The following is an 11420-nucleotide window of genomic DNA, read 5'->3' on the forward strand; positions in this document are numbered from 1 at the left end:
AGCTACCTCTGTTATCTTTTGGTTCCTACTGCATGGAGTATCTTTTTATATCCCTTAACACAGATCCTATGTGTATCCTTAAAGGTAAAGTCAACCTTTAGTAGGCAGCATAGAGTTGAGCCTTGTTTTTAAATTCATTCAGCCACTATGTACCTTTTGATTGGAGAACTTAATCTATATACATGTAAAGTAATTATTGATAGGATAGAACTTACTAATGTCATCTTCTTGTGTTCTGTTTTTTTTGTAGTTTTCTTGTGCTCTTCTTCCTCTTTTATTGTCTTTCTTTGTGAATTAATGATTTTCTATGGTGTTATGATTTGATTCCCTTATTATTATTTTTGTGCTTACTGCAGGCTTTTGCTTTGTGGTCACCATGAAGCTTACATAATGTATCTCATAGATTTAACAGTCTATTTTAAGCTGATATCAACTTAACAGTGATTATATACAAAAACTCTACACTTTTACTTCCCCCATAATTTTATGTTTTTGATGTCACAATTTTCCTCTTTTTATATTGTGTATCCATTAACAAGTTATTGTACCTATAGTTATTTTAATGCTTTTGTCTTTTTTTTAAACATATTTATTGGAGTATAATTGCTTTACAAACGTGTGTTAGTTTCTGCTTTACAACAAAGTGAATCAGTTATACATATACATATGTCCCCATACCTCTTCCCTCTTGCATCTCGCTCCCTCCCACCCTCCCTATCCTACAACTCTAGGTGGTCACAAAGCATTGAGCTGATCTCCCTGAGATATGCAGCTGCTTCCCACTAGCTATCTATTTTACATTTGGTAGTGTATATATGTCTATGCCACTCTCTCACTTTTTCCCAGCTAACCCTTCCCACTCCCCGTATGTTCAAGTCCATTCTCTAGTAGGTCTGCATCTTTATTTCCATCTTGTCCCTAGGTTCTTCATGACCTTTTTTTTTTTTTTAGATTCCATATATATATGTTAGCATACAGTATTTGTTTTTCACTTTCTGACTTACTTCACTCAGAATGACAGTCTCTAGGTCCATCCATCTCACTACAAATAACTCAGTTTTGATCCTTTTATGGTTGAGTAATATTCCATTGTATATATGTGCCACATCTTCTTTATCCATTCATCTTTTGATGGACACTTTGGTTGCTTCCATGTCCTGGCTATTGTAGATAGAGCTGCAATGAACATTGTGGTACCTGAGTCTTTTTGAATTATGGTTTTCTCAGGGTATATGCCCAGTAGTGGGATCTCTGGGTCGTATGGAAGTTCTATTTTTAGTTTTTTAAGGAACGTCGATACTGTTCTCCATAGTGGCTGTATCAATTTACATTCCCACCAACGGTGCAAGAGGGTTCCCTTTCCTCCCCACCCTCTCCAGCATTTATTGTTTGTGGATTTTTTGATGATGGCCATTCTGACTGGTGTGAGATGATATCTCATTGTAGTTTTGATTTGCATTTCTCTAATGCTTAATGATGTTGAGCATTCTTTCATGTGTCTGTTGGCAATGTGTATATCTTCTTTGGATAAATGTCTATTTAGGTCTTCTGCCCATTTATGGACTGGGTTGCTTGTTTTTTTGATATTCAGCTGCATGAGCTGCTTGTAAATTTTGGAGATTAATCCTTTGTCTGTTGCTTCATTTGCAAATATTTTCTCTCATTCTGAGGGTTGTCTTTTTGTCTTTTTTATGGTTTCTTTTGCTGTGCAAAAGCTTTTAAGTTTCATTAGGTCCCATTTGTTTATTTTTATTTCCATTTCTCTAGGAGGTGGGTCAAAAAGGATCTTGCTGTGATTTATGTCAGAGAGTGTTCTGCCTATGTTTTCCTCTAAGAGTTTGATGGTGCCTGGCCTTACAATTAGGTCTTTAATCCATTTTGACTTTATTTTTGTGTATGGTGTTAGGGAGTGTTCTAATATCATTCCTTTACATGTAGCTGTCCAGTTTTCCCAGAACCACTTATTGAAGAGGCTGTCTTTTCTCCACTGTATATTCTTGCCTCCTTTATCAAAGATAAGGTGACTATATGTGCGTGGCTTTATCTCTGGGGTTTCTATCCTTTTCCATTGATCTATATTTCTGTTTCTGTGCCAGTACCATACTGTCTTGACTACTGTAGCTTTGTAGTATAGTCTGAAGTCAGGGAGCCTGATTCCTCCAGCTACATTTTTCGTTCTCAAGATTGGTTTGGCTATTCGGGGTCTTTTGAGTTTCCATACAAACTGTGAAATGTTTTATTCTAGTTCTGTGAAAAATGCCAGTGTAGTTTGATAGGGATTGCATTGAATCTGTAAATTGCTTTGGGTAGTAGAGTCATTTTCACAATGTTGATTCTTCCAATCCAACAACATGATATATCTCTCCATCTATTTGTAACATCTTTAATTTCTTTCATCAGTATCTTATAGTTTTCTGCATACAGGTCTTTTGTCTCTTTATGTAGGTTTATTCCTAGATATTTTATTCTTTTTGTTGCAATGGTAAATGGGAGTGTTTCTTTAAATTCACTTTCAGATATTTCATCATTAGTGTATAGGAATGCAAGAGATTACTGTGCATTAATTTTGTATCCTGGTACTTTACCAAATTTATTGGTTAGCTGTAGTAGTTTTCTGGTAGCATCTTTAGGATTCTTTATGTATAGTATCATGTCATCTGAAAACAGTGACAGTTTTACTTCTTCTTTTCCAACTTGGATTCCTTTTATTTCTTTTTCTTCTCTGATTGCTGTGGCTAAAACTTCCAAAACTATGTGGAATAATAGTGGTGAGAGTGGAAAACCTTGTCTTGTTCCTGATCTTAGAGGAAATGGTTTCAGTTTTTCACCATTGAGAATGAAGTTGGATGTGGGTTTGTCATTTATGGCCTTTATTATGTTGAGGAAAGTTCCCTCTATGCCGACTTTCTCGAGGGTTTTTATCATAAATGGGTGTTGAATTTTCTTGAAAGCTTTCTCTGCATCTGTTGAGATGATCATATGGTTTTACTCCTTCAATTTGTTAATATGGTGTATCACGTTGATTGATTTGCGTATATTGAAGAACCCTTGCATTCCTGGGATGAACCCCACTTGTTCATAGTGTATGATCCTTTTAATGTGCTGTTAGATTCTGTTTGCTAGTATTTTGTTGAGGATTTTTGCATCTATGTTCATCAGTGATATTGGCCTGTAGTTTTCTTTCTTTGTGACATCTTTGGTTCTGGTATCAGAGTGATGGTGGCCTCATAGAATGAGTTGGAGTGTTCCTCCCTCTGCTATATTTTGGAAGAGTTTGAGAAGGATAGGTGTTAGCTCTTCTCTAAATGTTTGATAGAATTCGCCTGTGAAGCCATCTTGTCCTGGGCTTTTGTTGGTTGGAAGATTTTTAATCACAGTTTCAATTTCAGTGCTTGTGATTCGCCTGTTCATATTCTCTATTCCTTCCTGGTTCAGTCTCAGAAGGTTGTGCATTTCTAAGAATTTGTCTATGTCTTTCAAGTTGTCCATTTTATTGGCATATAGTTGCTTGTAGTAATCTCTCATGATCCTTGTATTTCTGCAGTGTCAGTTGTTCCTTCTCCTTTTTCATTTCTAATTCTATTGATTTGAGTCTTCTCTCGTTTTTTCTTGATAAGTCTGGCTAATGGCTTATCAATTTTGTTTATCTTCTCAAAGAACCAGCTTTTAGTTTTATTGATCTTTGTTATCATTTCCTTAATTTCTTTTTCATTTATTTCTGATCTGATCTTTATGATTTCTTTCCGTCTGCTAACTTTGAGTGTTTTTTTGTTCTTCTTTCTCTACTTACTTTAGGTGTAAGGTTAGCTTGTTTATTTGAGATGTTTCTTGTTTTTTAAGGTAGGATTGTATTGCTATAAACTTCCCTCTTAGAACTGCTTTTTCCTGCGTCCCGTATGTTTTGGGTCATCGTGTTTTCATTGTCATTTGTTTCTAGGTAATTTTTGATTTCCTCTTTGATTTCTTCAGTGATCTCTTGGTTATTAAGTAGTGTGTTGTTTAGCCTCCATGTGTTTGTATTTCTTACAGATTTTTTCCTGTAAATGATATGTGGTCTCATAGCATTGTGGTTGGAAAAGATACTTGATACAATTTCAATTTTCTTAAATTTACCAAGGCTTGATTTGTAACCCGAGATATAATCTATCCTGGAGAATGTTGCATGAGCACGTGAGAAGAATGTGTATTCTGTTATTTTGGGTTGGAATGTCCTATAAATGTCAATTAAGTCCATCTTGTTTAATGTATCATTTAAAGCTTGTGTTTCCTTATTTATTTTCATTTTGGATGATGTGTCTGTTGGTGAAAGTGGCGTGTTAAAGTCCCCTACTATGATTGTGTTACTGTCGATTTCCGCTTTTATGGCTGTTACTATTTTCCTTATGTATTCTGGTCCTCCTATGTTAGGTGCATAAATATTTACAATTGTTACATCTTCTTCTTGGATTGATCCCTTGATAATTAGGTAGTGTCCTTCTTTGTCTCTTGTCATAGTCTTTGTTTTAAAGTCTATTTTGTCTGATATGAGAATTGCTACTTCAGCTTTCCTTTGATTTCCATTCGCATGGAAAATCTTTTTCCATCCCCTCACTTTCAGTCTGTATGTGTCCCTAGGTCTGAAGTGGGTCTCTTGTAGACAGCATATATACAGGTCTTGTTTTTGTATCCATTCAGCCAATCTCTGTCCTTTGGTTGGAGCATTTAATCCATTTACATTTAAGATAATTAACAATACGTATATTCCTTTTACCATTTTCTTCATTGTTCTTGGTTTATTATTGTAGGTCTTTTCCTTTTCTTTTCTTTCCTGCCTATAGAAGTTCCTTTAGCATTTGTTGTAAAGCTGGTTTGGTGGTGCTGAACTCTCTCAGCTTTTGCTTGCTGTAAAGGTCTTATTTTCTGCATCAAATCTGAATGAGATCCTTCCTGGGTAGAGTAATCTTGGTTGTCGGTTCTTCTCCTTCATCATTATAAATATGTCCTGCCCCTCCATTCTGTCTTGCAGAGTTTCTGCTGAAAGGTCAGCCATTATCCTTATGGGGATTCCCTTATGTGTTATTTGTTGTTTTTCCCCTGCTGCTTTTAACATTTGTCTTTGTATTTAATTTTTGATAGTTTGATTAATATGGGTCTTGGTATGTTTCTCGTTGGATTTATCCTGTATGGGACTCTCTGTGCTCCCTGGACTTGATTAAGTATTCCTTTCCCATATGAGGGACGTTTTCAACTATAATCACTTAAAATATTTTCTCAGTCCCTTTCTTTTTCTCTTCTGCTTCTGGGACCCCTATAATTCGAATGTTGGTGCATTTAATATTGTCCCAGAAGTCTCTGAGACTGTCCTCAATTGTTTTCTTTCTTTTTTCTTTATTCTGCTCTGCAGTAGTTATTTCCACTATTTTATCTTCCAGTTCACTTATCCATTCTTCTGCCTCAGTTATTCTGCTGTTGATCTCTTCTAGAGAATTTTTAATTTCATTTATTGTGTTGTTCATCACTCTTTGTTTGCTCTTTAGTTCTTCTAGGTCCTTGTTAAACGTTTCTTGCATTTTCTCCATTCTATTTCCAAGCTTTTGGATCATGTTTACTGTCATTATTCTGAATTCTTTTTCAGGTAGACTGCCTATTTCCTCTTCATTTGTTGGGTCTGGTGCGTTTTTGCCTTGCTCCTTCAACTGCTGTGTGTTTCTCTGTCTTTTCCTTTTGCTTAAGTTACTGTGTTTGGGGTCTCCTTTTCACAGGCTGCAGGTTCATAGTTCCCGTTGTTTTTGGTGTCTGTCCCCAGTGGCTAAGGTTGGTTCAATGGGTTGTGTAGGCTTCCTGGTGGAGGGGACTAGTGCCTGTGTTCTGGTGGATGAGGCTGGATCTTGTCTTTCTGATGGGCAGGTCCACGTCTGGTGGTGTGTTTTGGGGTGTCTGTAGCCTTATTATGAGTTTAGGCAGCCTCTGTGCTAATGGATGGGGTTGTGTTCCTGTCTTGCTAGTTGTTTGGCATAGGGTGTCCAGTACTCTAGCTTGCTGGTCATTGAGTGGAGTTGGGTCTTCGTGTTTAGATGGGGATCTCTGGGAGATTTTCGCCATTTGATATTACGTGGAGCTGGGAGGCCTCTTGTGGACCAGTGTCCTGAAGTTGGCTCTCCCACCTCAGTGGCACAGCTCTGACTCCTGGCTGGAGCACCAAAAGTCTGTCCTCCACACTGCTCAGAATAAAAGGGAGGAAAAAAAGAAAGAAGATAAAATAAAGTAAAAAAAATAAATTTATTAAAATAAAAAATAATTATTAAGAAAAAAAAGTTTTTATATAATAAAAAAAGCAAACAAAATACAATGGAGAGACAGAACCCTAGGACAAATGGTAAAAGCAAAGCTATGCAGAGAAAATCACACACACAAGCATACACATACACACTCACAAAAAGTCAAAAAGGGAAATAAATAGATATGTCATTGCTCCCAAAGTCCACCTCCTCAATTTGGAATGATTCGTTGTCTATTCAGGTATTCCACAGATGCAGGGTACATCAAGTTGATTGTGAAGATTTAATTTGCTGCTCCTGAGGCTGCTGGGAGAGATTTCCATTTCTCTTCTTTGTTTGCACAGCTCCCAGTGTTCAGCTTTGGATTTGGCCCCACCTCTGTGTGTAGGTCGCCTGAAGGAGTCTGTTCTTTGCTCAGACAGGACGGGGTTAAGGAAGCACCTAATTCGGGGCCTCTGGCTCACTTAGGCCGGGGGGAGGGAAGGGTACGGATGCGGTGTGAGCATGCGGCGGCAGAAGCCCATGTGACATTTCCCCAGCCTGAGGCACACCGTGCATTCTACCAGGGAAGTTGTCCCTGGATCACGGGACCCTGGCAGTGGTGGGCTGCACAGGCTTCTGGGAGGGGTGGTGTGGATAGTGACCTGTGTTTGCTCACAGGCTTCTCGGTGTCTGCAGCAGCAGCCTTAGTGTCCCATGCCCATCTCTGGGATCTGCGCTGATAGCCCCAGCTTGCACCTGTCTCTGGAGCTCCTTTAAGTGGTGCTCTTAATCCCCTCTCTCGCTCACCAGGAAACAAAGAGGCAAGAAAAAGTCTCTTGCCTCTTCGGCAGCTCCAGACTTTTTCCTGGACTCCCTCCCGGCTAGCTGTGGCGGACTAGCCCCTTCAGGCTGTGTTCATGCAGCCAACTCCAGTCCTCTCCATGGGGTGTGACCTCCGAAGCCCAAGTCTCAGTTCCCAGCCCCCGCCTGCCCCGGCGGGTGAGCAGACAAGCCTCTCGGGCTGGTGAGAGCTGGTTGGCACTGATCCTCTGTGCAGGAATCTCTCTGCTTTGCCTTTTGCACCCGTTTTGCTGCGCTCTCCTCCATGGCTCCGGAGCTTCCCCCCTCCACCACCAACAGTCTCCACCCGTGAAGGGGCTTCCTAGTATGTGGAAACATTTCCTCCTTCACAGCTCCCTCCCAGAGGTGCAGGTCCCATCCCTATTCTTTTGTCTCTGTTTTTTCTTTTTTCTTTTGCCCTACCCAGGTACGTGAGTGTCTTGCCTTTTGGGAGGTCTGAGGCCTTCTGCCAGCGTTCAGTAGGTGTTCTGTAGGAGTTGTTCCACATGTAGATGTATTTCTGATGTATTTGTGGGGAAGAAGGTGATCTCTGTGTCTTACTCTGCCACCATCTTGAAGCTCCTCCAATGTTTATGTCTTTTAAAATTTATAGTAGAGTTAAGTGATTAACACACCCCCATATTAGGGTATTATGATTTGACTATATACTAACCTGTACCAGAATGTTTTACATTTCCATATGTTTTAATGTTACTAATTAGGGTGCTTTTATTTCAGCTTAAAAAACTCCTCTCAATATTTCTTGTAAGGCAGATCTAGCGATGATGAACTCCTTCAGCTTTGTGTTTTTTTTTAGCGAGGGAAGGGAGACGATATCCCCTTCATTTCTGAAAGACAGCTTGGCTGCATAAAACATTCTTGGTTGGCAGTATTTTTCTTTTAGCACTTTGAATATATCATCTCACTCTCCTGATCTGCAAGATTTTGCTGAGAAATCTGCTTATTGCTTTATTGGGGGGAGGGGGAATGTTTCCTTACATGTGAGGAATATTTTTTCTCTTGCTGCTTTTAAAATTCTCTCTTTGTCTTGAATTTTAGACAATTTTATTATAATGTGTTTTGAAGAAGATTGTTTGGGTTGATATTTTGGGGAAGGTTCATGAACTTGGATGTCAAAAACTTTCCCCAGATTTGGGAAGCTCTCAGCCATTAGTATTAAAAATTTTTTTAAAAAGTTAAGTATAGTTGATTTACAACATCATGTTAGTTTCAGGTATACAGCACAATGATTCAGAATATATTATATATATTCTTTTTCAGATTATTTTCCCTTATAGGGTATTACAAAATATTGAGTATAGTTCCGTGTGTCATACAGTAGGTACTTTTTGGTTATCTATTTTATATATAGTAGCATGTATATGTTAATCTCAACCTCCTAATGTATCCCTCTCTCCCATTTCCACTTTGGTAATAGTAAGTTTGTTTTCTATGTCTTTGAGTCTCTTTATGTTTTGTAAATAAGTTCATTTGTATCTTTATTCTATTAGAATCTACATAAAAGTGATACTATATGATATTGTCTTCCTCTTTCTGACTTGCATCACTTAATATAATCTTTAAGCCCGTCTTTGTTTGCTGCAAATGGCATTATTTCATTCATTTTTTATGGCTGAGTAGTATTCCATTGTGTGTGTGTGTGTGTGTGTGTGTGTGTGTATGTGTGTATATATATATATATATATATATATATATATATATACACACACACACACACCATATCTTAAAGATATAGACATTTATGTTGCTTCCATGTCCTGGCTATTGTAAATAGTGCTGAATGAACAATGGGGTGCATGTATCTTTTCAAATTATAGTTCTCTACAGAGATATGCCCAGAAGTGGGATTGCTGGATCATATGGTAGCTCTTTTTTTAGTTTTTTAAGGAACCTCCATACCGTTCTTCCTAGTGGCTGTACCAATTTACATTCCCACCAGCTGTGTAAGAGGGGTCCTTTTTCTCCACACCCTCCCCAGCATTTATTATTTGTAGACTTTTTGATGCTACCCATTCTGATTGGAGTGAGGTGATACCTCACTGTAGTTTTGATTTGCATTTCTCTAATAATGAGTGACATTGAGCATTTTTTCATGTGCCTGTTGATCATCATGATGTCTTCTTTGGAGAATTGTCTATTTAGGTCTTCTGCCCATTTTTCGATTGGGTTGTTTGTTTTTGTTTTTTCTTTTCTTGATATTGAGCTGTATGAGCTGTTTCCATATTTTGGAAATTAATCCCTTGTCAGTCATATCATTTGCAAATATTTTCTCCCATTCTGTAGGTTGTCTTTTCATTTTGTTTTTGGTTTCCTTTGCTGTGCAAAAGCTTTTAAGTTTAATTAGATCCCATTTGTTTATTTTTGGTTTTATTTCCATTACCCTAGGAGAACAGATCTAAAAAGATATTGCTGTGATTTTTGTCAAAGAGAATTCTGCCTATGTTTTCCTCTAGGAGTTTTGTAGTATCTCATCTTACATTTAGTTCTTTAATCCATTTTGAGTTTGTTTTTGTATATGATGTTAAAGAATGTTCTAATTTCATTCTTTTACATGTAGCTGTCCAGTTTTCCCAGCACCACTTATTGAAGACACTGTCTTTTCTCCATTGTATATTCTTGCCCCTTTGTCATAGATTAATTGACCATAGGTGTGTAGGTTTATTTCTGAGCTTTCTATCCTGTTCTGTTGATCTATATGTCTGTTTTTGTGCTAGTACCATACTGTTTTGATTACTGTAGCTTTGTAATATAGTCTGAAGTTAGGGAGCCTGATTCCTTCAGCTCCGTTTTCCTTTCTTAAGATTGATTTGTCAGTCATTATTTTTTAAAGAATCTTTTTGCCCCTTTCTCCCTTTCTTCTCCTTCTTGGACTCCAATGATGCATAGGTTGTTTCTCTTAACAATATTCTATAATTAACTTAGGCTTTATTAATTCTTTTGTATTTAGTTTTTCATTTTGCTTCTCTGACTGGATGATTTCAAATGATCTGTCTTTTAGCTCACTTTTTTTTCTTCTGCTTGGTTGTGTATATTATTGAAGCTCTATATTAAATTCTTCAGTCACTGTATTTTTCAACTCTAGGTTTTCTGTTTGTCTTTTATAATGGCTTCTATTTCTTTGTTAAAATTCTCATTTTGGATGAGGCGGCTGTGGCTCTGATAGAGGGATACCTAGTGCTGTATATGTACCATGGATTGGAGGCTTGCACTTTGGCAGTGGTGCTGGGAGCCTCCAGGATATGGCACCATTACTCACAGTTGGTTGGCAGTGTGGGCAGCTGTGGCAGCAGTATTGTGATCGGTGCACACAACTCTTTAGCAGCAACAGTAGTGGAGGCACCCCTGTGTTCACAGCCCCTGCCCTGGTGCAGCCACCCTCGTTCTCTCTGTTCTTCCTCTCTTCCCTCACACTATGGCTGATCAGCTGACCCAAGAACAGATTACTGAATTCAAGGAAGCTTTCTCCCTATTTGATAAAGATGGCTATGGCACCATCACAACAAAGGAACTTGGAACTGTCATTAGGTCATTAGGTCAGAACCCAACAGAAGCCAATTTGCAGGATATGATCAACAAAGTGGCCGCTGATGGTAATGCCACCATTGACTTCCCAGAATTTTTGACTATGATGGCTAGAAAAATGAAAGACACGGACAGCAAAAAAGAAATCCGTGAGGCATCTTGGGTCCTTGAGAAGGATGGCAATGGTTACATCAGTGCCACAGAACAATGTCATGTCATGACAAACTTAGGAGAAAAACGAACCGATGAAGAAGTAGATGAAATGACCAGAGAAGCAGATATTGATGGAGATGCACAAGTCAACTACGAAGAATTCGTACAGATGATGACTGAAAAATGAAGACCTACTTTCAATTCCTTTCCCACCCCTCCACCTCCCTGGAAAGAATCAAATTGAATCTTTTACTTACCTCTTGCAAAAAACAAAACAAAACAAAAACTGAATGTCAAAAGTACCTTCTGTCCACACACACAAAAAATCTGCACGTATTGGTTGGTGGTCCTGTCCCCTAAAGATCAAGCTACACATCAGTTTTCCAATATAAATACTTGCCCTATCTTAATGATAAGGAATCACTTAGCGAACTCCTCACAGGTCCATCTGCTCATGATTAATACACTGTTTGGGCTGGCCAGGTTTTCATGCATGCAGGTTGGCAATTGAGCACAGTCAGGTGTTGTATTAAAAACAAAAAATGAAAAAATAAATTCAAAACCTACTCAAAGGGGTTCTAGTTCAATTTGTTAGTATAAATTGGCATAGCTGGTTTACAGAAAACAGACATTTAAAATTGGTTT

General features: G+C 38.2%; 1 protein-coding gene across 1 annotated transcript; it reads left to right on the forward strand.

The window, feature by feature from the left end:
• The first annotated feature begins 10512 nt into the window (after positions 1–10512).
• Positions 10513–10977, forward strand: LOC132351886 (calmodulin-1-like). Its single transcript, XM_059901980.1, has one exon. It carries the CDS (start codon positions 10513–10515, stop codon positions 10960–10962), a length of 450 nt encoding a protein of 149 aa, XP_059757963.1. The 3' UTR covers positions 10963–10977.
• The last annotated feature ends 443 nt before the right edge of the window (positions 10978–11420 follow it).

This window comes from Balaenoptera ricei, chromosome 17, assembly GCF_028023285.1.
Source record: "Balaenoptera ricei isolate mBalRic1 chromosome 17, mBalRic1.hap2, whole genome shotgun sequence".
NCBI classification, from domain to species: domain Eukaryota; kingdom Metazoa; phylum Chordata; class Mammalia; order Artiodactyla; family Balaenopteridae; genus Balaenoptera; species Balaenoptera ricei.